Source organism: Heteronotia binoei, chromosome 13, assembly GCF_032191835.1.
Source record: "Heteronotia binoei isolate CCM8104 ecotype False Entrance Well chromosome 13, APGP_CSIRO_Hbin_v1, whole genome shotgun sequence".
Classification (NCBI taxonomy): Eukaryota; Metazoa; Chordata; class Lepidosauria; order Squamata; family Gekkonidae; genus Heteronotia; species Heteronotia binoei.
This window is the reverse complement of record NC_083235.1, coordinates 34,172,681-34,198,191: the sequence shown is the minus strand read 5'-3', so window position 1 is coordinate 34,198,191 and position 25,511 is coordinate 34,172,681. Positions and strand designations below refer to the sequence as shown.

Sequence of the window (25,511 nt, the reverse complement as noted above, 5' to 3'; positions counted from 1 at the left end):
ACATCAGTGCTTTAATGTCTCGAAACTGTGTGCAAGCATAATTGCTAAATGTTAATTGCTGAATGCAATTTGCAACATATAGACAATCAGCCATGCTGGTCCCAGGTAGGACTGTGTAGCAACCTGATTCCTCACCTACGGCTTGTGCAATATGTCCGGTCTTTTAAAGAACTGTGCATTTGCAATTCTATTCTGCAACTACAGGAAAATGGTGGTGAACTAAAGGGATGTATTTAGGATCCAATGCATTGATAGTGAGGAAAGGAAAGATGGGCTTGTGAATGCAGTATTGTTTAATGTAATGTAGGGTTGAGCTGAAAGGATGGAAAGTTTCCTAAACCAGTAATTGCAAAAAGCAGCAGCTGCCTCTGGTTTCATGAGGGTGGTCTTAGAAAAAGAAGATTGCTGCCTCTGCAGACCTTTTAGGAGAAAGACAACATGCTGATAAGATTGGAAGAAGAATACCTGGGAAGAATGTTAGGATGAATAATACTTCCTTTCCATCCTTTTTATTTGTCATCAGTGAAGTTGTCATCTTCTAGTCAAATACGAGAAGATATATAGTACCATGACATCATCACAGTCAGTATGTGATCCATGATAGTCTGGAGATACACACTGAATCTCCAGTGATCCCATGAATCTACCTTCTCTATGAATGCAAACATAACATTTCTATAACTAATAAGCATGAACCTGCCTCATACTTACGCAGACCACTGGCTCATCAAGGGCAGTATTATCTACTCTGTCTGGCAGCGGCTCTCAAGGATCTCAGACAGAGGTTTTTCACATCATCTACTACCTCATCTTCTAGCTGGAGATGCTGGGGATTGAACCTGAGAACTTCTGCTTGCAAAGCACATGTTCTGCCATTGTGCCACAGCCTCTTCTGCTGTGGAGTGCTGCTTTCTCAGCAGTTTAGGGATTTTGCAAAAGTTCCCATTGTATCACACAGAAAATACTTGGCTACATCAAAGGGACCTTTCGTTTGGAGGCATCTAATCTGATAATTAAGCCTCCAAGCATTTTAGGAGACAACAGTTTTCCCTCGAGTAGGAGGTCTATAAATTTAGATATAGGAAGCCAACACATCCAGCCAGTAACTCGGAAAGGCAGTAGGCGGGCCAAATTCTGACTTCTAGAAAGCCATGTGTTAATTATACATCTTATTCCATCTGTATGTTTAAAAAAAGGAGGGCGGAATAAACCATCTTTTAATATGGCATTGTAGGTGCGGTAAACAGTGGATTTGGGAAATCCCTGACACCTTTTAAAGGCCCAACTGATCAGCCATTTCATGCTGTGAAGACACAACTCACAAGGATCAGGTTCTCTAAACATACCAAGCTCATAAAGTGCAGGAAATTGTTTCGTCCCCCATTTTTACGTTGGCCAAGCCCAGCTGCTCCAAAGAAATATAAAGGACAAGTTTCCCTGCACTTCACCACAACACCTTGATACTTTTCACTTCCCCCATCATCTTTTGCTCACCTACAACAAAAAATGTCTTGCTGCTCAAACCCTGTACATACCCCCAAGGGTTTCAGCTCTTATTCAGCTGTCCATCCCCCCATGGGGAACACATCCCGGGTGAGCACTTCCTGCCATACAAAGATTGTTGGAACTGGTTATGAAGGAGCTGACTGTTTCAGTAGCAGGAGCCTGGGGGTTGCCAACTCTTATGGCACCGGAAGTGCTGTCAACAACTGCCTGCCTCTGAGGGGTGGATATAGCTATCAGGACAGCAGCACCAGATACAGCTATTGTGGCAGCAGATATGGTTATGGTAATTTTAGGCGTTCGGGGGTCTGTGCCCCTGGTTCTCCTTATATCAGTCCCATAACTTGCAATGAGACCCTGCTGCGACCTCTCAACCTGGAGATCGATACCTCGGCTCAAGCAGCCAAATGTCAAGAGAAGAACCAGCTCCAGTGCCTCAACAGCAAATTTGCCTGCTTTATTGACAAGGTGAGTGGCTGGAGGGTGAAGTGGGGTCAGAATTAAACATCTTTAGTCATATTTCAGTAGCTTCAGAGGGTAGCCTTGCTGGTCTGTAGTGGAACAGCTGGACTGGACTTCAGAATAGAGTCCAATCCAGACTGGACTCCGGAATCACCTTGGAGACCAACAAGATGTCCAGGGTATAAGTTTTCAAGAGTCAAAACTTCCCTTTGTCAGATATAAGTAGGAATGCAGATCCTTGAGTCAGAAGGTGGGAGGTGTATTGCAAAGAAGACTCAAGTACATTCTACCTTTGCATCCTATAGCTGCAAATTATAAGAATCACATGGATCATTTAAAGAGGCTGGCTTGGGGAGCAACTTAGGGAAGATAGTTGAACAAAGCTGCTTCATACTGAGTCTAATCATTGGTCTATCAAGTCAGCATTGTCTATTTTGACCAGTAGAGGTTCTCCAAGGTCTTTGGTAGAGGTCTTTCACATGACCTCCTATTCTGATTCTTTTAACAACAGATGCCATGGATTGAACCTGGGACCTTCTGCATGCAAAGCAGATTTTCTACCACTGAGCTACAGCTGCTTGCTGCCTGCAGACACAGCTCAGTCTTTCCCTGCCACCTCCACTGTGGATTATTATTTATGGCATTTGTATGATGTAGTGACAGCCATTAGTGTAAATAGCATTTTTAAAGGATTAGACAGATCCAAGGAGAATTATGATAGCTAAAGGAACATCCATGTTCAGACAGTATAATTCTGATTACCAGGGATTATGAATAAGCAACAGTGAGAACTGTTGCTTTCAAGCCCTGGCTTGTGCATTTTCCAGAAGTATCTGGCAGCCTCTGTGGGAAACAGGAAGCTGGACTGGATGGACTCCATCTGTGAATCTGGGTGCTCTGCAAAAAAGCTTATTGTCTCCCTTATCATCTCAGTAATCTGTCCAACAGCCCTGTAAATAATATTATTCATATTCAGTATTATTTTCCCCAAATGGGATATGTGCATGCAAAGTTGATTTGCTAACCTCCTGGTAGGGCCTGAAGTTCTCCTGGAATTACCAGTGATCTATAGATTACAGAGATCAGTTCAACCGGAGAAAATGGCAGCTTTTTGTTTTTGCTTCCTACTGGGGATTTAACCCAGAAAGGTTATCAAGTCCTCAGCAGCCCACAAGCTTGACTACTTGGCAATGGTGATCCATGCTACGGTCACCTCGAGACTGGACTACTGCAACGCCCTCTACATGGGGCTGCCCTTGTGCCGAACTCGGCGGCTGCAGCTGGTGCAGAACGCGGTGGCTAGGCTGTTGCTGGGGCTCCCAAGGTGGGAGCACATACAGCCGGGGCTACGCAGACTGCACTGGCTGCCAGTGGTATACCGAGTTCACTACAAAGTGCTGGTTATCACCTTTAAAGCCCTATATGGCCGAGGACCTGCCTATCTGAGGGACCGTCTCTCCCCATATGAGCCCCAGAGAGCGCTGAGGTCAGCTGGAAAAAACCAGCTGAATGTCCCTGGGCCAAGGGAGGCCAGATTGAAGGCCACCCGGGATCGGGCCTTCTCTGTCGCAGCTCCACTGCTGTGGAATCAACTCCCAGAGGAGGTGCGGGCCCTACGATGCTTAGATCAATTCCGTAGGGCCTGTAAGACCCACCTTTTCAAGATAGCCTTCAACTAATGACAAGCTAGGAAGTGCCGCTGAAAATGCTTTTAGTTACTGAATTCTACTGAAAACCTAATGTTTATAGCACCATATTGTTAATGTTAATTTTAATAATCTGTAATTGTTTTAACCATGATTTTATAAGTATAACTGATGTATAATGTATTTTATGTTGTGAGCCGCCGAGCCTGCCTCGGCGGGGAGGGCGGGATATTATTATTATTATTATTATTACTTCCTCCAGGGCCCATGAATGTATTGGGGGGATAAGTATACCTGGAAGGAGAGGGGGAGTTCCATATGGGTGATATTTCTCTTGGTGACAGGTCCGAGTTTTGGAGCAGCAGAACCTGATGCTAAAGACCAAGTGGGACTTCTTGCAAGAAAGGAAGTCTCACAAAAGCAACATGGAACCCATGTTAAATGAATATACCTGTGACCTGAAGAAAGAGCTGGAGTGCCTGGAGCATGAGAGAGCACAGCTGCAGGCAGAAATGAAAAACTGGAGAGAGACTCTGGAATGTAATAAGAAAAAGTGAGTGTAAACTTTCACCTGCTACCAGGAGGCCATATTGACATGTGTCAGTTCAAACCAGGTCTGTACAACTTGATGATCCACTAGTGCATTCCTCAGCCATGCATGGTAGCCCAACAGGGAATTAATGAACTTCTTGTTTTTGCTGCCTGCTGGGGATTGAACCCAGAAAAATGATCAAGTCTCCAGCAGTTCACAATCTTATTTCCTCCAGGGCCCAAGAATGTATTGGTGGGATAAGTATACTTTTCAGGGATCTGGAATGGGAGGGGGAGTTTCAAGTCCAAGGTTATAAAATAAATCAGTTTTTTCTTCCATGACTTGTGACATGAGATTAGATTTATAGGATGGGATCATGTGTGAAGTATATTGCAAGTCAGTAGTGCCCCAAGACAAAGGACCATGATATTGTCTATCATAGCTCTCAGCAGGCCTTGAACCTCTCTGACGGTTCCCCCTCCCCACCTTGTCCATTGAATAGTAAGTGCAGCTGCATAACAATCCCTGGATGAGCTCCACCACCTATTTTTCTACAAAAGAACCACTGGCTCTCAGTAGTACTGTGCCAAAGTTAGCAGTACTATTGAGCATGGACCAGCCACAAGTTTGAGTCAATATTTTAATATCTTACATATATTTCTTTAAAACTAGTAGAAGAAATAAGTATCTGTTTATCACGTTTAAGGTATGAAGGTCCCTATTTTAGGTTAAAATGTGATTGACTTCATGAGTCTATTGTTTGTCTTCAAATGCCTTTATACTTGTAATGCACTGTTGCAAAGCTTTAATTTTTTTAGAAAGCTGAAGGAGGAAGAGGAGGGCAAATGTGTTGGCATGTCTGTGAAATCTACTATGAATCCATGCAGTGCTACAAAATGAACATCCCCGTGGTGAAAACTGCTTCAGCCTAACAGATATTAAAGATACGAAGTTTATGGCTTTTAAACATCTGAAAAATGTTGCCAGCAATACTTCCTCTAAGCGGTGGACTCTTGTGAGCAAAAATACTGGCATTAAAGTTGTGAGCTACTGCATAAATCAGTTTGCTCTGGGGCCATTTTTCCTGAGCTAAAATAAAAATGTGTAAACTGGAGACTAAAAAACTGTGAGCTAGCTCACACTAGCTCAGTTTAGAGGAACGCTGGTTGACAGTATACTAATGCTTTTTCATCACTGATATCAAAAGATTCAGATCTTTATGACTCTAAGAGCGTTTTCGCACTGACCTTTTACTGGCGCGACCACCCTCTTCACACCGGAGGATCTGCGCGGATTTCGCAAAAGAAGCGCCGGCGCACCCAAAAGAGCCGGCAACTTCCGTCGCGAAACCCGCTCAAACGGAAACCGCCAAGAAGCAGGAAAACGTTTGAGCGGCTTTTGCGACGGAAGTCGCCGGCTCTTTTGGGTGCGCCGGCGCTTCTTGTGCGAAATCCGCGCAGATCCTCCGGTGTGAAGAGGGTGGTCGCGCCAGTAAAAGGTCAGTGCGAAAACGCTCTAAGTCTTGATCTACACTAGCCTATTCTGAATTCTCCACCTCAAAGGTAAGAACAGAATAAAACAAGATTGCCAAACTGCAGCTTGGGTCCTATAAATACCAAAATGGATTGGCAAATAAAGCAAATTTGGCTTTTTCTGACAATTTCTCCTCTATTTTTGTCAAATGCTCCCTTGCCTTGTCTGTTGCAGGGCATACCTGGAAGCCAGATCATTACAAGGAGCAGTATAGGGGTAGATCTGTAAGGAGCAGGAAATGCCACAACTGCCTCATCTCATGAAGTTTTGAGAAATTTGGTGTAGGTCAGACTTCTGGGTAGAAGTCTACTGTCCCTCCTCAGAGCTAAATAATGACTTGACTTTGAGATCATCATGAAATAAAACGGTGCAGAATAATCTAGAGCAGGGGTCGCCAAACCGCAGGTTGGGACCCACATGCAGCTCTTTCACACATATTGTGCAGCTCCTGGAGGCTGTGGTTTACTCTTGAGTAAAATGCATAGCATCAAGCTCTCAGTCAGCCTCTGAGTGCTGACCCATAAGTAGGTAATTATTTCCACCATGTGTGAAGCAGAAAAGGAGGGAAAATACAGGCAGATTTGCAAGGTATTCTCCACCACAGAAGTCACCCCAACACCTAGAGCAGGGAAAGAGTGTGCAAAAGCCAAGGGAGAAAAGCAAGAATGTAGGGGAGGGATGTTGCCAGCTGTGCCACCAAGTCCAGTATTAAGAATTTTAATTAAAAATGTGTGTGTGGTATTTGTTCCTGTATTGTAGCTCTCAGATATCTGATGTTTATTCTTTCTGGCTTTTATATTAAGCAAGTTTGGCCACCCCTGATCTAGAGTGAAGCTGTGGAAAAGTAGAAGAGGTGGGAGGCTGTTTTTGTAAGCACTGAAGGAATGTGAATTAATTCAAATGTGAAAGGGAAAAAAAATCCTGGTTTGCCCCATCAGGTTTGAAGAGGAGTGTCACCAAAGATCAAGTGCAGAAAATGAATACGTCACAATTAAAAAGGCAAGTGATTACTTTTCTCCACTTGGTTGCTAGATTTCTTCCCATCCTCTGAACCTTGACTGACAATCATAATCAGACCCCCCTTTTCCCCATTTAAATATCAAATTTCTATAGGAAGTTGATTGTGTTTTCATGGACAAATCAGATAAAGAAGCCAAAGTACAGACCTTGATGAGAAACATCTGCTTTTACAGAGCTGCTTTTCAAAAGGTAAGGAGATCTTACATTCCACACAACCCATGACTCAAAAAACTAAATTCAGAGATTTGTGAAGAAGGAAATTGCTGGGGAGGGGAGATCAATAGCATAAGGGAGGACAGAAATACCAACCATACTTTATTCCAACACAGCTGTCTGGCCTATACCTTTAAATCCCTTCAGGCAGAGAGTGATAATTGGGTTTCTGTATGGAGAGACCTCCCTGTGCTGAGGGAATGTTTCAGTTGGCTTGGTCATGAGGTCATACTACCATCTGCCAGGTTGATATTTAAGACCATGGTCCAGCAAATTTAAACATTTCCACACTTACATTGAGCCCTCAAATAGTGGAAACGTACGTTTTGGTGACAACTACAATATGCCCATATTTATGAATTAGACTGTCGATCATCTTAGAGGTTTACATGTATAACATCCTGAGTTTCTGGGACATACATAGATTGGGGGTGGAATTTTGTAGACTGATTAGATATGAGCATGGGCAGAAGGTGGTCTTCTAGGCACAACTGCTGAGGATTGGACTATAGAGGCTAGGTTTGCCACCCCCCCCCTCGCTGGCCACCCACAGGGGATAGTAGGTAGGTTGCCAGAGCCATGTCAGGAAACTCCCAGTTATCTGGGGGTGAAGCCTGGAGAGGACAGGGACCTCAGTAGGATAGAATGCCATAGAATCCACCCTCCGAAGTATCCATGGTTTTCTCCAGGGGAGCTGATCTCTATACTCTGAAGATGAGTTGTAATTCTAGGGGATATCTGGCACCCTAAATAAGGGAAAAAATATCAGGGGTCCTTGTCGCCCTACAGTAGAATTGCTCCCTGTTTGAAGAAAAAAAATGTGGTGTCCTTTTAACAGAGTATAATGGCATATTCTTGTCTGGATTCTCTTGTCTGCACGCCCTACAACTTGCAATTTGGACCCTTGCCCCTCCTGGCTTATTAAATCCTGCCAGAGGGAGCTTAGCTATCCTGTACGGGATATCATAAATAGATCCCTGATGGAAGGGCAATTTCCAGCACCTCTTAAAGAGGCAGTGGTCCGCCCCCTCTTGAAAAAACCAACATTAGACCCGGCCGAATTGGCACACTATTGGCCGGTTTCGAATTTACCCTTTTTGGATAAACTTATTGAGAGCGCAGTGGCGTTGCAACTACAGAGCTTCCTGGAGGATGCTTCCGTCCTCGACTCCCACCAGTCGGGCTTTCGCCCGGGTCATGGGACGGAGACAGTGCTGGTTGCCCTGGTGGATGATCTTCAGCGGCATCTGGATTGAGGCGGCTCGGTGGTACTGATGTTGTTAGACCTATCGGCAGCGTTCGATACGGTCGACCATCGGTTGCTGACCTGCCATCTCGCCGATGTGGGGATTCAGGGGTTGGCTTTACAATGGCTGACCTCTTTCCTCGAGGGTCGGGGACAAAGAGTGGCGATCGGAAACAAACTGTCCCGGAGGCACCCGCTTGATTGTGGGGTGCCTCAGGGGGCAGTTCTCTCCCTGATGTTGTTTAACATCTATATGCGCCCCCTTGCCCAGATTGCCCGGAGATATGGGCTGGGTTGCCACCAGTATGCTGATGACACCCAGCTCTATCTACTCATGGACGGCCGGCCTGCCTGTGTCCCAGAAAACCTGGACCTGGTGTTGCAAGCCGTGGCTGGATGGCTCAGGCTGAGCGGATTGAAACTAAACCCAGCGAAGACAGAGGTCCTTTGCTTGGGTTGCCGTGGTCCGGGAAGGGAGATTCCCTTACCAGCCCTTGACGGTGTGCCTCTAACAGCGGCACACAGGGTCAGGAGCTTGGGGATGCTACTGGAGCCTACTTTAACTATGGAGGCTCAGGTAGCAGCCACCGCCAAGTCCGCATTTTTTCACCTTAGGCGGGCAAGGCAGTTGGCTCCTTTCCTGGAGAACGACGATCTGGCAACAGTGATCCACGCAATGGTCACCTCGAGGCTGGACTACTGCAATGCCCTCTACATGGGGCTGCCCCTGTGCTGAACTCGGAAGCTACAGCTAGTGTAGAACGCCGCCGCCCAGCTGTTGTTAAGGCTCCCTAGAAGGGAGCACATTCAGCCGGGGCTTCGGGGACTGCATTGGCTGCCAATAGCATACCGAGTTCGGTACAAGGTGCTGGTTATGACCTTTAAAGCCCTTTATGGTTTAGGACCTGCCTACCTTAGGGACCGTCTCTCCCCACATGTTCCCCAGAGAGTGCTGAGATCGGGGTCTCAGAACCTCCTTACAATCCCTGGGCCAAAGGAGGCCCGTCTGAAAACAACTAGGGACAGGTCCTTTTCGATTGCAGCTCCCTGTTGGTGGAACCAGCTTCCGGAGGAGGTGAGGGCCCTGCGGAATCTTGGACAGTTCTGCAGGGCCTGTAAAACAACCCTCTTCCGGCTGGCATATAACTGACCGATACCTGATTATCTGAATTCACGAACATCAGCATATTTGAACATTGGAATACTTGAAGAACTGACTTAGGGAAGATGTAGCATGGTATATTGATAAATGTGTTTTTATGTATTTTATTGTATTAACTATTAATGTATTTTAAGCTGATTTATTGTTAGAGTTTTATGTTGTAAGCCGCCCTGAGCCCACTTCGGTGGGGTAGGGCAGGATATAAATCGAATGAAAAAATAAATTAAAAAAAATAAAAATATTATTTATATGTTTTTAACCTTTATGCCAAGAAAAGCTTTAACTTCCTATTTCCACCTAGTAATCCTCTGTTAAAAGGACAGGACATTTTTCTGTAGTCCTGTTGACAATCCTACCCAGAAGACTCATGGATGTGGGCAAGTTTGTTTTCATATGATGTCTATTTTGGTTCTAGATGATATAAGAGGTCCTCAAAGAGAATGATTGCCTGGGGCCCTGTGGTGACTCTCTGCTGCCTTGTTTCTAGAATGCATTTAGAGTTGCCAAGTAGTACCTAGGAACCAGTGGGATAACTGTGGGTTGGGATATGTAGGGTGTGGTGCCGTGTCATTTCCTATTAAAAACAGTGATTATGGTGTTTTTTAGTGATTCCTAGAGCTACCGCATGACACTTCCAGGGTTTTTTTTTTACCAGAAGTAACACAGTGCCACATGTGATGCTGCACTTAAAAAAAAAAAATTCTCCCATACCCTCTCAGAATGACAATAGCAAACAGAAATGGGATACCTTGCCTCTTCCAGGGAAAGACCCTTATCTCCAGCCATGGAGGATTAGGCTAAAATTGCAGCAGTATCTTTAATCGCCCCCCCCTAGGACAGGGGTGGCCAATGGTAGCTCTCCAGATGTTTTCTGCCTATAACTCCCATCAGCCCCAGCCATTGGCAATGCTGGCTGGGGCTGATGGGAGTTGTAGGCAAAAAACATCTGGAGAGCTTCCGTTGGCCACCCCTGCCTTAGGAGATCACAAAGCTAGTATCTAACATAAAAGCCTTCCAGAAATAATAATAATAATAATACTTTTTATTTGTATCCCGCCCTCCCCGCAAGGGCAGGCTCAGGGCAGCTCACAACATATGAATACAATACAATAAAATTATAAAATTATACATAGTACTTACACTTATAGTTATAAAATCGACATAAATCCATTTACAAATTGTATTAAAATTAATTATGGTGCTATAACTTAAATCTTGATACATTCTGTGGCTAAAAACATATCCAGTGACACTTTCTCAGCTCAGCATTAGGTTAAGGCTATTTTGAAGAGGTAGGTCTTACAGGCCCTGCGGAATTGTTCTAAGCATCACAGGGCCGCACCTCCTCCGGGAGTTGATTCCATAACAGTGGAGCTGCAATTGAGAAGGCCCGATCCCAGGTGGTCTTCAACCTGGCCTCCCTTGGCCCAGGGATATTCAGCTGGTTCCTCCCTGCTGACCTCAGCGCTCTCTGGGGCTCATATGGGGAGAGACGGTCCCTCAGGTAGGCAGGTCCTCGGCCAGAAAGGCAGTCATGGCACAAGCTGTAAAATCCAGAAGGTGAAATAGTTTAACATTATGTTGACTAATGTACTTAGGCATATTGTTGTTCAGTCACACAGTCGAGTCCGACCTTTTGTGATAGGGTTGCCAAGTCCAATTCAAGAAATATCTGGGGACTTTGGGGGTGGAGCCAGGAGACTTTGGGGGTGGAGCCAGGAGACATTAGGGGTGGAGCCAAGATCAAGGCTGTGACAAGCATAATTGAACTCCAAAGGGAGTTCTGGCCGTCACATTTAAAGGGACCGCACATGGGGACTTTGGGGATGGAGCCAGGAGACTTTGGGGGTGGAGCTAGGGGGGAGGAGCGTGGCGAGCCGCCCCAACTGCTTACAATATAAACAACAATAAAACATGCCGCCTACATTACTCGCTGTGAAAAAAGAAAAACGTGACCTTCGTTCTTGAGGGGACCAGCCAGGCCTCTCCTGCCCTTTCACCCACCACCGGTGTGACTACCGCCAGGCCAGCCAGGGACACTCACCTGCTGCTGCCGCGGGAGATTGCGGCCCGAGCAGAGTGGAGCGGCGTCGAGGAGGGCGCGACGGCGCCAACGCCACATCCCAACCGCCCTAAGCAGCCCAGCCATAATCCCCTTCATGCACGCGCCACACACCGGTCAAGGAGGAGACGCTACCACTCGAGAGGAAGGGGAAGTGATTTCCCAGAAGCCCAGGGCGGACGGAGCTCTGGGAGGAAGTCGCGCGACGTCAGGAAGGAAGGCAAAGAGTGCCTTTTTTTTCTGAAAGATTCCAATAGCCTACTCATCCTCACGAAATGGTACGGCCTCCCATACCTCCCCCTCCCCCGCTTCCATTTTTTTGGGGAGCGGGGGAAGCGGCTGGGAATCCTGGGATCCCCCGCCAGGGCGGGAGGGTTGGGAAGCCTACTTTGTGACCCCATGAACAAAGTCACGCCAGGCCCTCCTGTCTTCCACCATCCTCCGAAGTCTGCTCAAACTCGTGTTTGTTACATCATTAATACAGTCCAGCCATCTCATCTTTTGCCGTCCCCTTCTTCTTTTGCCTTCTGTCTTTCCTAGCATCAGAATCTTTTTAGGCATATTGGGCAATCCCTATTTAAAGTCCTTTGACTTCAGTGGTCTTAGACTGGAGTGATTTTGCATAGGATTAAATCATATGCTTAGTGAAGCAAAGCCAAAAACCATCTGTTTTGCACACGTGTAGCACCTGCATTCTGTGCCTCTTTCAGGAAATCCAGGAGCTGCAGTCTTGCATTTCAGACACCTGTGTCACAGTGCAGATGGACAACAGCCGAGGTCTAAATATGGACTGTGTCATTGAAGAATTCAGGCGTCGGTATGAAGCTATAGCCTCCAGGAGCCGTGCTGAGGCTGAAGCTTGGTGCCAATGCCAGGTAAGGCCCAGCATGCCATAGGTGAAGGGGGGAGATTTGTCCTTCTTGGTACTATTTACTTTATGTGGAGAGTGTGTTTTGCGTTTCTGTGTTGTGGAAGAGGTGGAGGTGGCTGAAAGGGTCAGGAGGAATTGAGGAGCACTGGGAGTTAGGAGAAACTAGCAGCTACCATGTACTGTCTGGCTTGCTTGCTTTCAAGCTCTGGTCTCTGTGCCACGCCCTGAAGAGTTGAAGTAGGTAGCAAATAGAGCACTTTTCATTGGTGCCACCTGGCCTTTGGATTCCCTTCCCTTTGAGGATTGCCTGGTTTATACCTTACTCTCTTTTAGGTGCCTGGCCCCAGTATTGTTACCTTTTTAGCCGCATTACAGTTTTCTTCTAGCCTGATAACTGTTTTATGGATTTTAAAGGCTGTTCAGTGTTTGTTTCATGCTGTTTTTATGCCCCTAGCTTGTTCTAAATATTAGTATTTTATTGTTGTTGATGTATGATTTTATGGGGGGTTTTTTACTTCTGAGATGCTTCAACCCTGTCTCTGGAGAGGGAGCATCGTAAATTTTTAAGTGAATAAAAATGACAAGGTGAGAAACTAGAGTAGCAAGTTCATGCCTGGCAACCAGAGGGAAGCGCCAGGGAGGGAAGGCTCTGTGTCTTGTGCGCAACTATATTATTTAAGAAGAAAACTCAGAACTTATGGAGGTAGCTGTAGGAACTAACAAAAACGTTATGGTAAAACTAGAGTTGCCAAGTCTAACTCAGAAAATATCTGGGAACTTTGGGGGTGGAGCCAAGAGACTTTTGGGGTGGAGCCAGGAGACTTTAGGGCAGAGTCAGGACTTTCCCATTTCCAAAATAAATACATATTTTCAAAATAAATAAACAAGAGTTTCTCCATTCCTTGAATGCAGTCTTCACTTCCTTCTCTTTTTTGCTTTCCCCACTAGCTGAAAGTATCATTTGTTGTATCCCACAACCACAAGCCCCTTCTCAGGCTCTGGTAGCATTTCCAAGCATGGCTTTATTATGGGACAGACACACTGCAGCCAAAATAAACAATGAATCTGCAACATAGTTTTGCAAGCACCTTAAGCAAGGACAAAGAGGCACTACCCACCCAAGTTATATTTAAAGCAAAAAAAGGCTTTTATTTTCGTCTTCATACAGTATTCTGCCCCCCTCAAAAAAAACCCCACCCTATTTACACAGTAAACAGAGACACTTTGGAGAAACCATGGAGAGACTTGCTCCATGCCTGTTTCCCTCCCCCACCCCTTTCTTTTTGCAGAGATTTTAAGGGGGTTGCCTGGGCTGGGTGAGAAAGAGACTTCTTAGTAAGCATGTTGGAAAAACTACAGAGGGGCTGTTTTCTCTTTCTCTGGATCACTGCAGCTTCACACCAGAAAAGCAACATTGCTCCGTGCCTGCTTCCCCACCCCCCCACTCCCGCTTTCCTCTCCCAGAGATTTTTAAGGAGCCTGCCTGACTCAGAGGGAAAGAGACTTCTTAGTGAGCAGAGGCACATTGGAAAACCTACGAGGGACTGTTCTCTCCAGCTCTTTGGATCAGTGCAGCTTCACATCATCACCTAGAAGAGCAACATTGCTCCATGCCTGCTTCCCCTGCCCCTTTCCTGTTGCAGATTTTAAGGAGCCTGCATGGCTGGGTTGGAAACAGACTTCACTTCCTCTCTCTGGCAGTCATTTCCAACTCACGGCAGCAGCAAGAAGAGATAGCAGCTACACCCAGGGCTTGTCCTGGCAGGATTGGGGGCTGCTGGGAGCTGGGGGCGGGGCTTAGCTGTCCGTGAAGAGAGGCTCCTGGCTGCTCTAGCCTGCCTACCCACCCTCCTCTTTGCTTGGATTGCATGGTGGAGGGAGACAGCTTTGGGAGCCACAGAGGAGACCTTAAAAAGCTGCAGTTTGGCCACCCTCGCTCTAGTTCTAAAGTGGAAAGGCAGGTGCTGACTGTGGGGGCGGGGCTTCTCCCCCGCCGGCCAGCTGACTGGGGGCAGGAAGCAGCCTTCAAAAGTGGGGAATCCCCCGCTGGGACCTGGGGATTGCCTAGCCTAGGTAAAACCCATAGAGTTTCCAGTGATTCACCAGCTACTCTATTGCCGGTGCCAGATGGGCGGTTTAAGCAGCGCCAGGGACAACAGGCGAGCAGACAAAAAAGTGCATCCAAATGTGGACATCTACCTACTGTCCCGCTCCCTCCAGCAACACATCCCCACCTGACCTGAAGCCAGCTCAAAAAGGTAGCACATCAGAAGTGGTACCTAATTGCTGTGGTGCCTTTGAGGCACCTTCCTGGTCATCTGGATTGCTGGGAAGCGCCCATAAAGCACCCAGAGAGCAGCAGATGGAGCACATGAGCACTCTGAATGCTTCCCCAGGGTGCCCATGACCCGTTCCTCTTCTGTAGGTGCTCCAGTTTTTGCTGGCTCACTTCTGGGTTGGCATGCTACCGTCATGAGCCGGCAGTGTGGAACCAGCTCATGTCACTGAATAGATGCCATATACCTGTCTGGTCCCTGAAACATCTTTTGCAAGATCATCTTTGGGCTGTAGTCTCTCTCTCTCTCTCTCTCCCTCCCTCTCCCCCCCCCCCTCTCTCTCCCACTCCCTCCCTCCTGTTTCTGTGTTTGGAATTACCATTATGGTATCTCCTTTGTTCACAGTCCTTCCCATCAGAGAAATGCTGGGTGGCTGTAGCTGTATAATGGGTACTTTGGGGTATGTGTCAGAGGAACTGTTGAATGTATGATGTTGCATTCAGTATTCCAACAACACTGCCTCCTCCCTTGCTTTTAGTATCAGGAGTTGAAAACAACCGCTGCCCAGAACTGTGACAGCCTTCGCAATGCCAAGGAAGAGCTTGCTGAGATGACTAGGGTGGTCCATCGGCTGGAAGCAGAACTTTCAAATGTCAAAGCACAGGTGAGAAGAGATAGCACTGATACAGACCATGGTTAGAGATGAGTGTCAGGCACGGTGATCTGAGTACACCTCTCCACTCTTCCATGAAGCATGCTGGATGACCTTTAACCAACCAGACACTTTCAATTTAATCTACCACACAGGGCTGTTGTGAGGATGACATATGTGCCCATGAAGTTGCCTTGTACTGAGTCAGGCCATTGGTCTATCAAGGTCATTATGGTCTGCTGTCTACTGTGACTGGCAGAGGCTCTCCAGGGTTTCAGATCACCTATTATCTGATCCTGTTAACCGGAGACACTAGGGACTGAACGTGGAACTTTCTATAAGCAAAGCAGATGCTCTACCTCATCATTGTCAGACCCCTCACATAAAAGCTCCTAACGTAAAACAATGAGTTTCATTTCAGTCACAAATGTTATCGCTCAGACAGAGGCTCACCAAAGGAAAGGCACTTTTGGTGGTGTCTCCTCTTTGTGATGCTTTCAGGTTGCCCCATAAAAGGAAAATGCCATTCAGATTTGGAATTATCCATGTTGTGAAATGGAATAAAATGGAACTATGTATTCATTCTTTTCTCACATTTTTCCATTGGGGTATTCTGTCTGTATTGAATAAGCATTTCAATATGTGTATTTGTTATGGAAGCATAGATCTCATCATGTTATCAAATGTATATCTAACTGCCTGGTTTGTGCATCATCAAGGGTACAGACAGTTGTAACAGAGCCATCTGTACATTATTACTTTTTTGTGATCTTTTCTCAAGCTGTTTGTTTGCAGGACTGCATAATGTATTTATCACAGACTGGGAAAGAATGTATGTCTGAATGAATAATGAATGAATTCATATGTGAGCACACAGAATCTCCAGGAATTCTGAACTGATATGAACTAAGGGACGAAATCCCTTACACCAGGGGTGGAATTCTAGCAGTTCATTTACATATTAGGCCACACCCCTTGATGTAGCCAATCCTCCAAGAGCTTACAAAAAAGAGCTTTGTAACAAAAAAGAGCCTTGTAAGTTCTTGGAGGATTGGCTACATCAGGGGTGTGTGCAGTATGCAAATAAGTTCCTGCTAGAGTTCCACCCCTGCCTAACATCATTTCCTTTCCTTTCATCTGATAAAAAGCTCTTTTGATCAAATATCTTGTATCCTCCTCTGGAAAATATCATCTTTGAGTTTTTATGCCTAAACAATTAAAAAATAGTGACAGTGAAGGCAAAATTAGGAACTCTATCAGAAAAAGGATTGAGATTGTCTTATAGTGTAAAAATAGTACTTCAAAAATCAATTCCTAGGAGTTGCCTACAGGAAGCTTTCCAATAAAATATGCACCAAGGTAGCCATCTTCCCTAAAAAACAGTCACACAAATGCTCTGAAAAATGGGGCCTCATTAACCTACCACTAATAACAGGGGTGGGTTTAGCATTTAACCAAGTCAATAAAAAAGCTCTAAAATAATTTGAGACAGACAAATGGAAAGCTTAAGAAGGCAGTGATCTAGGTGGAAGAATTAAAAAAAAATAAGGAAGAACAAATTCTGCAGGCACAAAAATATGTACTCTAATAATCCATCTTTTGGATACATTCCTAATAAAGGATTTTACAGTTGTAGGACCCAATTTCTGAATCAGAACAAACCAATGAAGAAGTTTTGAGTCAAAAATCTTACATGTGAAAGAATCTGCTTTTATCGGAGCTACGTATCTGGAATAACCAAAAAATGCTTTAAAACAGCAACTGAAAGGCAATTGCCAAGCTCTAACCTCCAAGGATAATTGACCCAATTCATTATGTAGTGACACTCCAGCTATGCTTTTAGGAACATTAATAGAGATGGACACGGAATGCAAAAATCATGGTTCATTTCATTTTGTGTTTTTTTATTTTCTGAACAAGTTGTGAGTCATTGGTTCATTTGGTTTGTGAAGGCTAGAAAGCACTGGCATGCTGTGAATGTGCCCAGTGTGATGACGTCACCTGGAAGTGACACTATCACATCAGGCACATTTGCCAGGCAACACACCTGGCACGATAGCATCACTTCTGGGTGATACCATCAGGCCGGGCATGTCATGGCATGTAAGGAGCATCCCCCGCCGATAAAGACACAGATGAACCACCCAAAAACTAAGCTGCTTCATTTTGCAAGTTGTGCATAGAGTACCTGAACCAATTTGGAATGAACCGCAAATCAGCTATTTTAGTCACAAATCACGATTTGTGCTTCGATTTGTGCCCATCCCTAAACATTAGTTAATTTATGATGAAAATGAATTAAAGGAAGATTGAAAGATTCATTTACGAATTGAATCCAAATGCCTTGCCCTGAAAGCAAAATAGGAATAATTTTCATATTACCATACCAAACCTTTAATGGCATAATAGATTCAGATAAAAATACACAGAATATAAAAATTTAAACATTGGAGATAAAATCAAAATAAAACCGAGCTTACAGATACATTCAAACATGGTCAGAATTAAATGATGATTTTTCTACCTCTGAAGAGTCATATATCTTCAGATGTATTAATTTTCATATTAAAAGCTTGGTTTGCCGCACAAATATATCGCCTCCTGCAGTACCTGGGGAAAAAAATCAATATATCTTTAATGCAAGGACTACACTTCTTCAGCATAGTCTTTTGATGAAATGTGAGAGATTGTGAGAAAAAAAAGTATCAACTTAAACTCTTTCACTTAATCACTAACTCCCAACCCGCAGAGTTTGCAATAAGCAGATCAAAGGCAATGCACAACTGGATAGACCATTCAGAGTTTAAACTATTGGTGTGCCATTAAGACACACTGCCCTGTCATTATAGCGCTGCAAACTGGAAGCAGAAGTGGCTACAGCTGCGGAGCGTGGGGGAAAAGCTGTGAAAGATGCCAAAGGCAAGCTGGCTGAGCTGGAGGAAGCCCTGCACAAGGCCAAGCAGGACATGGCCTGCCAACTGCGGGAGTACCAGGCGCTGATGAATGTCAAGCTGGCCCTGGATATTGAGATCGCCACCTACAGGAAGCTGCTGGAAGGAGAGGAATGTCGGTGAGTGCAGTGGCCAGTATTGGCTTTTCTTGAGTTACAGAAAAAAGACGATGATCATGATGGGTAGCTGTGTCAGTCTGTCTGGAGCAGTAGAAAAGAGCAAGAGTCCAGTAGCACCTTAAAGACTAACAGAATTTGTGGCAGAGGATGAGCTTTCATGAGTTAGTACTCCCTTCTTCAGATACTGCCACAAGCAGTGCCAGCCCCAGGGCGCATAGCGCCCCAGGCAGGCTCCCTGCCCGCCACCACCCCACAGCTGCTTTCTGCCCTTCGGAACTGGAAGTAAGGGGGGAGTGAAGCCTCCTCCAGCTCTCTCTTCAAAGAACACTTAGATGCCAGCCGCCTCTAAACTGGTAGGGCCGATCCTTGTTGTGGCATGCTCCTCTGATCGCGTGGGGGGGGGGGTGGAGCATGGCACGGTGGAAGAGAGGGGCTGGCGGTGGTGGCAGGGGAAGAGGCAAATTTAGGCATTTGTCTTAGGCACAGGGCGGGAGCCCTATTCTGTGCACCCGGTTTTGACCGCAGTCTGCTATTGTAAAAGCACAGGAACCTGGGCAATAGAAGAGTTTGCAATCTATTTCTAAAGCATAAACATAATGTTTTACATACTTCCATGGGAAAAAGATTAACAAAGCAGCAAGGTTGGTGCTTTCGGCCTTATAAGGACAACGTTGGATTCACATCTGGCAACGCTGCTCAAAATTAACAGGGGACTGCTGTAATTCGCATATTATGCCTGTGTTAAGTCACTGCATTAAATGCTGCTTGTATTCGGGGCCAGTTCCAGGTGTTGGTTATGACATGGTCCAGGGCCTACATATCTTTGCAGTCCCTTCTCTCAGCATGCCCTGGGGTGGCAGCTTTACTGAGGTTTACTTAGCAATGCTGTTCTGCAGGCAGATTAGATCAGTATTTACTGACACTAAAGCGTCTCAGCCATGGCTCCTATGAGATAGTGGAACAGCTTTCCTGAAAAGATTGGAAAAGGCCTTATTAGCATTTCAGTGGCAGGATAAGGCACTTATTTAGACAGCCCTTCCCATAGCAAGTTTTTCAAGGGTCTGAATTTTTTAACATCTGTGTTATCAGGGCTTTTTTTTTTTTTAATCAGGAACTCCTTTGCATATTAGGCTACACTCCCTTGATGTAGCTAATCCTCCAAGAGCTTATAGGGCTCTTCGTACAGGGCCTACTGAAAGCTCTTGGAGGATTGACTACATTGGGAGGAGGGGGTGTAGCCTAATATGCAAAGAAGCTACAAAAAAAAAAGCCCTGTGTGTTATATTTTGGTTTTAACTGTTTCTCTGATTTCATGGTGTTTTATTAAAGTAACTGTAAACAGCCTTGAGTCTTTTTTGAGCAAAAGGTGGGTAAAAACAGCTTAAATAAGTAAGCAACCTTCAGAAGTTATTGGATCAGAAGTGAACTGAATGTGTCTATTCTGAAGAGCTTCATATCCAGTGTCTAGACTTGTTACCAGGCTAAGGGACCAGTGAAAATAAATTAATGAGATATTTATTAATAAACTGTCAACTTCTATCTCATTAGGTTGAGTGAAGGAGAATGTGCTGTGAACATCTGTAAGTATGTTGACGGTCATCTGTCTTGCTTAGAGTTGCCAACCTTCAGGCATGACCTAGAGTTCCCCCAGAATTAGAGCTGATCTCCAGGCTACAGCCATCAGTTCCTCAGGATAAAATGCAGTATTACAGTGCAAACTCTATGGTATACCATAGAAATCCACCCCCACCCCCCGCAATTGTCCCTTCCACAGGCACCACCCCCATACCACCAGCAGTTTCCCAGGCCAGAGTTGACAGCCTTACAGTCTTGCTCCCTGCCTCTTTTCTGTTTGATTGTTTTAAATAACAAATGCAATTATTGAGTCTCTGTCATCAGTGCCGCAATAAGGGGTAAGGAGGGCTGTGTGCCAAGATGCAAACTATGGGTTAGATTCATTGGAAAGAGCTGATGGAGGGGATCATTCCCCATTTCTCCTGAACTTCCATCTGAGAATCAGGAGAGATCCACAAGCAAACTATGCCATAGGAGGTGGGAAGGCTGCAGAAATAGGCTTTCTAGACCACAGGTACAGGTGGGGGAGGACTCCTGGTTTTGCATGCTCCTCCCCACCAGCCGCCAGCTGGCTGGTGGAGAGAAGCCCGCCTCAAGAGCCATGATGTGCCTTTAAATCTTGGCAGATTTAGAAGAAGCTTGCAAATTGTTTGTGTCTTGGAATGTGTGTGTACCTTCAAATCTCAACAGGATGAAAACTGCAGGGGAAGGGGGTGGGAACCAGGCAGAGCCACATGGTTCTTCCTGGTGAGTGTGTGAAGCATTTGAGAAGGGAAGAGAACACAGTCCCTCTGTTTGTTTTGCATTCCTTTCAGAAATTGTTTGTATAGTAAAATGGACAGTAAAGAGTCAACTAGAACCTATTTATGGGATGGAGGAAAACTCCATCCTCTAGACTGCTTTCTTCCTTACTTTCACTTTCCTGTGTTAGTCTGAATAAGTTGTTTGGAATTCAGCAGATGGTTACATTCAGCAGCTCCCATGAGTAAAGCGATTTATACCATTGCCCCAGTGAGATCACAAAAGTGTGGGCTTGCAAATTATTTGTATTTATTTTGGCTGCTTTGTAAGTGTATATGTCTCTTAATAAAGCCATGCTTAGAAATGTACCAAAGCCTGACAAGGGACTTGGGGAGGTATGACAAATTTCACTTTTATTTAGTGGAAATGCAGCTATTCGGAAACTGAAGGCAAAAAAAGAGGATGAGGAAATGCAGAGTGCTCTGCTGTATTTCTATTTATTTGGTTTTTAGGGAATGGGAAAGTCTCCAGGCCCAACCCCCAAAGTCTCCAGGCTCCACCGCCAAAGGTCCTAGGTATTTCCTGAGTTGGACCTGGCAACCCTATGCAGCAATGAAAGCTAATCAAGTAAATGATCTACTTGCAGCTTGCATTTCTGGAAAAGCTGCATCTCCCTGTCCTGCAGCTCTTTTTGCCTACAAGTCTCCCTTAATTTTGAAAGAGGAATTTTGAGACCAACAGGAGGCAGCTTAAACACTGGGGAAAGCCCTGCTCTGTCAACACTTTCCATGAACTCTTCAGTGAATCTAACTGAATGAGAAGGGAATGGGTCACTCAATAAAGGGACCTTTTTGAGGACTATGAAAGTGAGAAACTGGTTTATTCTAAGAGCACTGAGCTTAGAGACAGATAGGGCTGTATAGGCCATTAAGACTAACCCACCGGCTTAGTGCAGGAAGTGCAAAGCTAGAGAAATTCCAACAGATTGTGGGAGGTATTGAAGCAGAGGCGGGGCAGCTGAGGAGAGTCTCCCCCACCCAATTTCCTCCATCTTGTTCTGTATTGTTAACTCTGACTGGAATGGATCTCCAGAGTCTCAGACAAAGAAAGCTCTTACCTTGCTCCTTCTCCCTGAGATCCTTAAATACTGTTTTAACTATTGTAAATTATTGAATATGTATTTTAATATTTATTAATCTTGTTCTGGATTTTATGTTGTAAACCGCCCTGAGCCCGCCTTGGTGGTGAGGGCAGGATATAAAATGAATGAATGAATGAATGAATGAATGAATGAATGAATGAATAAATAAATAAATAAATAAATAAATAAATAAATAAATAAATAAGAGATGACAGAGATAGATCCTGAGATTTTCTGCATGCAAATTATGTGCTGTCACTCAACCACAGCCCTGATTCTCAACCACTATGGACCCTACAAATTCTCTCAGCACCCCACTGTATCTCTACATTGTAGCAAGTAGAGAGAAGTAATACTAAGATGCCTACTAAAAGCTAATTAAATGTTGAAGGAACAACTAGTCTTGCCATTTGAAACCCATAGCAGTCAAAGCCACGCCCTTGGCCCTAATTCCTCTCTTAATCGTTTGAAGACTGGGAGGGGAAAAAAATGAGGGGTAGCATTAATCATGATGCCTTTGGAATTTCTCCATTCTCAATGGTAAAAACCACAGCGATTATAGGGATTCCTAGTAGGGGTGTGCAAAAAAACAAAAATTCAGATTTACATGGATTCGGAAATACACGGGGCCAAAAAATTTGGAATACTGTGTATTTCCGAATACCAGTACTTGGAATAGCTGCATATATGTTGGATGCTCGGCTATTTCCGAATATACAGCCCCATTATACCCTATGGCCATTGAAATCAATGGCAACATAGGGCATTATTAGAGGCTACTAGGGAGCAGGGGGGTTGAGGGAGAGCTCCCAAAACTGCAGGGAACCCGCAGGGGACTCTCCCCTACAAAACCCCCAAGTCCCAAAAAGATTGGGCCAGGGGGTCCCATTCCAGGGGCACCCAAAGCCAAACCTAACTTCACACCACAGAATCTCTATAGGACCCAAATGCACTACATCCATCTATCTACTCTATGAACCCTGCTGGCCTGGAACCAATATAAACCCAGTTGCTAATGTCACTGCCACACAAAACACAATCTGCTCAAGGTCTGCTCTGTAGACCTGGCTGCAGCAAACCCAGATGCCAGCTCTCCAGCCCTGCCCCAAACAACACGGGGAGAGCTGGCCAAGCACAACAAGCCTTCTGGCTCTGGGTCTCTCACCCAGGACCAGCTTCCCTGCCACAGGACACACAATCTACAGATGCCAGCTCTCCAGCCCTGCCCCAAACAACACAACTCTCAAACAAGAGAAGCAGTGGACAGATCCAAACAACAACAACAGAGTCAAACAGACCACTGAGAAACAAACTAAACTGTTTAAAAAGTGACCTTTTTAACAATGAAAATTAGGCCAAACAGCCCACCCCCCCTCCACAAGAACCAGAACCAGAAGAGAAAAGGAACAACAGCAGCAGAACACAGCAGCAACAAATCAAACACAGAGTAAAAGGACACTGCACTTTTAAAAGTCCTCTCACTAAAGTAAGATATGGGCAAATTGGCAACCCCCCCAACCCCACCCCAGGCCCCCACCCAAAGCAGAACCCCCTAACCCCAAATAAACTACCCAGTACTCACCCTCCCAAATCTGGATAAGTAAAGGGACTCTGAGTCTTAAAAAGTCCTTTTACTAACTAAAATAAAAACAAGAACCCCAAGACTGTCTTGCCTTAGACGTCTTCTCTTCTCCTAGCAGGTCAGGCATGGCTGAGAAGAGCAGCAGCAGCTGAGGCCAAAGACCAGCGCAGCACAATCTCTCTCACACACCAGCAATGGAATGGAGTCCAGCCAGGCAGACTCCTTTAAAAAATTATCTGGCTCTACACAGCAGTTTCAAAAAATATCACTGCTCCGTGATTGGCCAGAGAACACTGTTTACTTGGATACCCAAGTAAACTTGGATACCCAGCTGATGGCTGGATTAGCCCAGCCATCAGCTACACAACAGCTCTGCAAAGCATGCATTTGTAATGCATTTTGCAAATGCATGCTTTGGATTGGCTGCTGGGGCTCCTCTCCCCCTCCCCCTCCCTCCCTGATCCCAGGGAAGCTATGGGAGAGGTGGGAAAAGGCTTCCAAAGGCAGGAAAGGAGGCAAGCAGCTCCCCTGAGGCTGCAGAAGCTCCTTTCCCGCCTTTTCCATGGAGTTCCGTATACTTCCAAATATCTATTCAGAAGTATACGGGGAGCCATATACGGCTTTTGTATAATGGCTTCAAAATGGATTTGGAAGTATACGGCGCCGTATACTTCCAAATCAGGGGTGATTCGTGGGTTTCTTTGATTCGGCTGAACCAAATGCACACCCCTAATTCCTAGAGCATTGTCAGGAAGTCATACCACTTCCAGGGAGAAAGCTGCAGAATGTGAAACCACTTCCAGTGAACATTCTAGGAATCCTTGTGATCTTTATGGCCTTTACTCTAGAGAATGGGGGAATTCCTAGAGCATCATGAAGAATATACATTCCACCCTTCCCAGGCACACACCCTCAAATCTCCTGCCATTTGATTGTGCCAAGCTGGCAACCCCAGAAACAGCAGGGCTTTTGCAAAGGTTGTTTTGTGGACAAAGAACTGAGGTCCAGAGCTCTGGAGGCTGAAGAGACAAGGGGACTAGAAAAAAAATTGTTTGCCCCCTGCAAAAGAAAGGAGATAATGTTGGAGTGAAGGAATTTTTTTTGCAGCCATTTAATATAGCCAGTGCTGGACTGCCCAAATCAAGGTTTGTTGCTAAACCTTCAGACCAGGGAAGCCTACAGAGTGAACTAAATATGTGACAAATGAGCCTATCCAGAAATCTGGGATCTCAAGTTAACTATGAAAGTATGTTATTTCTTTTCCCTAGCTGTACGAAGAAGCCAAGGAGCAGTTGTGTGTGACACCAAACCTCGATCTCCATGTGGACCTCATGGTGTGTGTGGGCCCGCTAGGCGGATTGTGATACCCTCTAGCACCGGAGTAACAAAGTGTGGCCCAGCCAGAGATGTGTGTGTTGATGCTGTACCTCCTTACAGGGATGCAGGGAATTGCATTCCCTGTGTCAAACCTTGTCCACCTTATGTAGATGCCTGCCCCCCTCCACGGGGCTTTAGTTGTGGGAGTAAGAGGGGCTCCCATATCAAATCTGTAGAAACTGCTGCTGGTCACTGTGGTCGAAACTACTAAGACTATTAAAAGGAAGGGCTCCTCTATTAGCTAATGGCAATGGAACTTGCAGTTTGCAAAACCAGCCCTTTAGTTATTTGCACAGATACCTTGTTGCCAAACTATGGTCTCTTTTTAAAAATTAAATTGATGGGCTGCACCATATATTTCCTATAAATTCCAGTTTTGATTGGTGATTGTTACTGTATAAATGTATGACTCCTGTTGTTGGACTTTGTAGTAAATTGGCTTCGCTTCATTGATTTCACCTACAGCAATTGTGGAAACTGGAAAAAACTTGTAATATCCACCTCCTATGTGTTATTTGTTAATGTCTCAATTAACCCATCAACAAGACTGCATCAATTCAGGGCTGAATCACTACATATTTATATAGCAAGATAAAAACACAATGTCCTGATTTCATCAAAGAGCTTGTCCTAATACTTGTGAATGTCATATATATCTAATTTTCTCTGATCCTAAAGTGGCATTAATAGGAACATAGGTTTCATAAGGTAACTTAAAAGTGTCATTCTACCTCCAAGTGATTGGTGATATGGTAACATCTTCTGTATAAAAGGTTCCTGCTTGTACTTTGTTTTCTGTCCTTTTTTGGAATTCTCTGTTTCTAATAAACTGGCAGAACTGCAAAAA

The 25,511-nt window shown here is 45.1% G+C and overlaps 1 protein-coding gene and 1 long non-coding RNA gene across 3 annotated transcripts; both read left to right on the top strand.

The window, feature by feature from the left end:
- The first annotated feature begins 1,486 nt into the window (after positions 1–1,486).
- On the top strand, positions 1,487–18,252 carry LOC132581770 (putative keratin-87 protein). Of its 2 annotated transcripts, XM_060253175.1 has the most exons (7): positions 1,487–1,971; positions 3,956–4,164; positions 6,615–6,679; positions 6,794–6,885; positions 12,090–12,254; positions 15,065–15,190; positions 18,028–18,252. In XM_060253175.1, the coding sequence occupies exons 1-7, from the start codon at positions 1,507–1,509 to the stop codon at positions 18,250–18,252; spliced, it is 1,347 nt and encodes a 448-aa protein (XP_060109158.1). In that variant the 5' UTR covers positions 1,487–1,506. The 2 variants fall into 2 exon arrangements, with proteins under 2 accessions (XP_060109158.1, XP_060109159.1); XM_060253176.1 differs by lacking the exon at positions 15,065–15,190 and having other exon boundaries at positions 1,489–1,971.
- Positions 18,253–19,794: 1,542 nt separating this feature from the next.
- Positions 19,795–25,511, top strand: LOC132581773 (uncharacterized). Its single transcript, XR_009556138.1, has 2 exons — positions 19,795–19,828; positions 24,556–25,511. It is a non-coding gene; the product is annotated as an uncharacterized LOC132581773 (long non-coding RNA).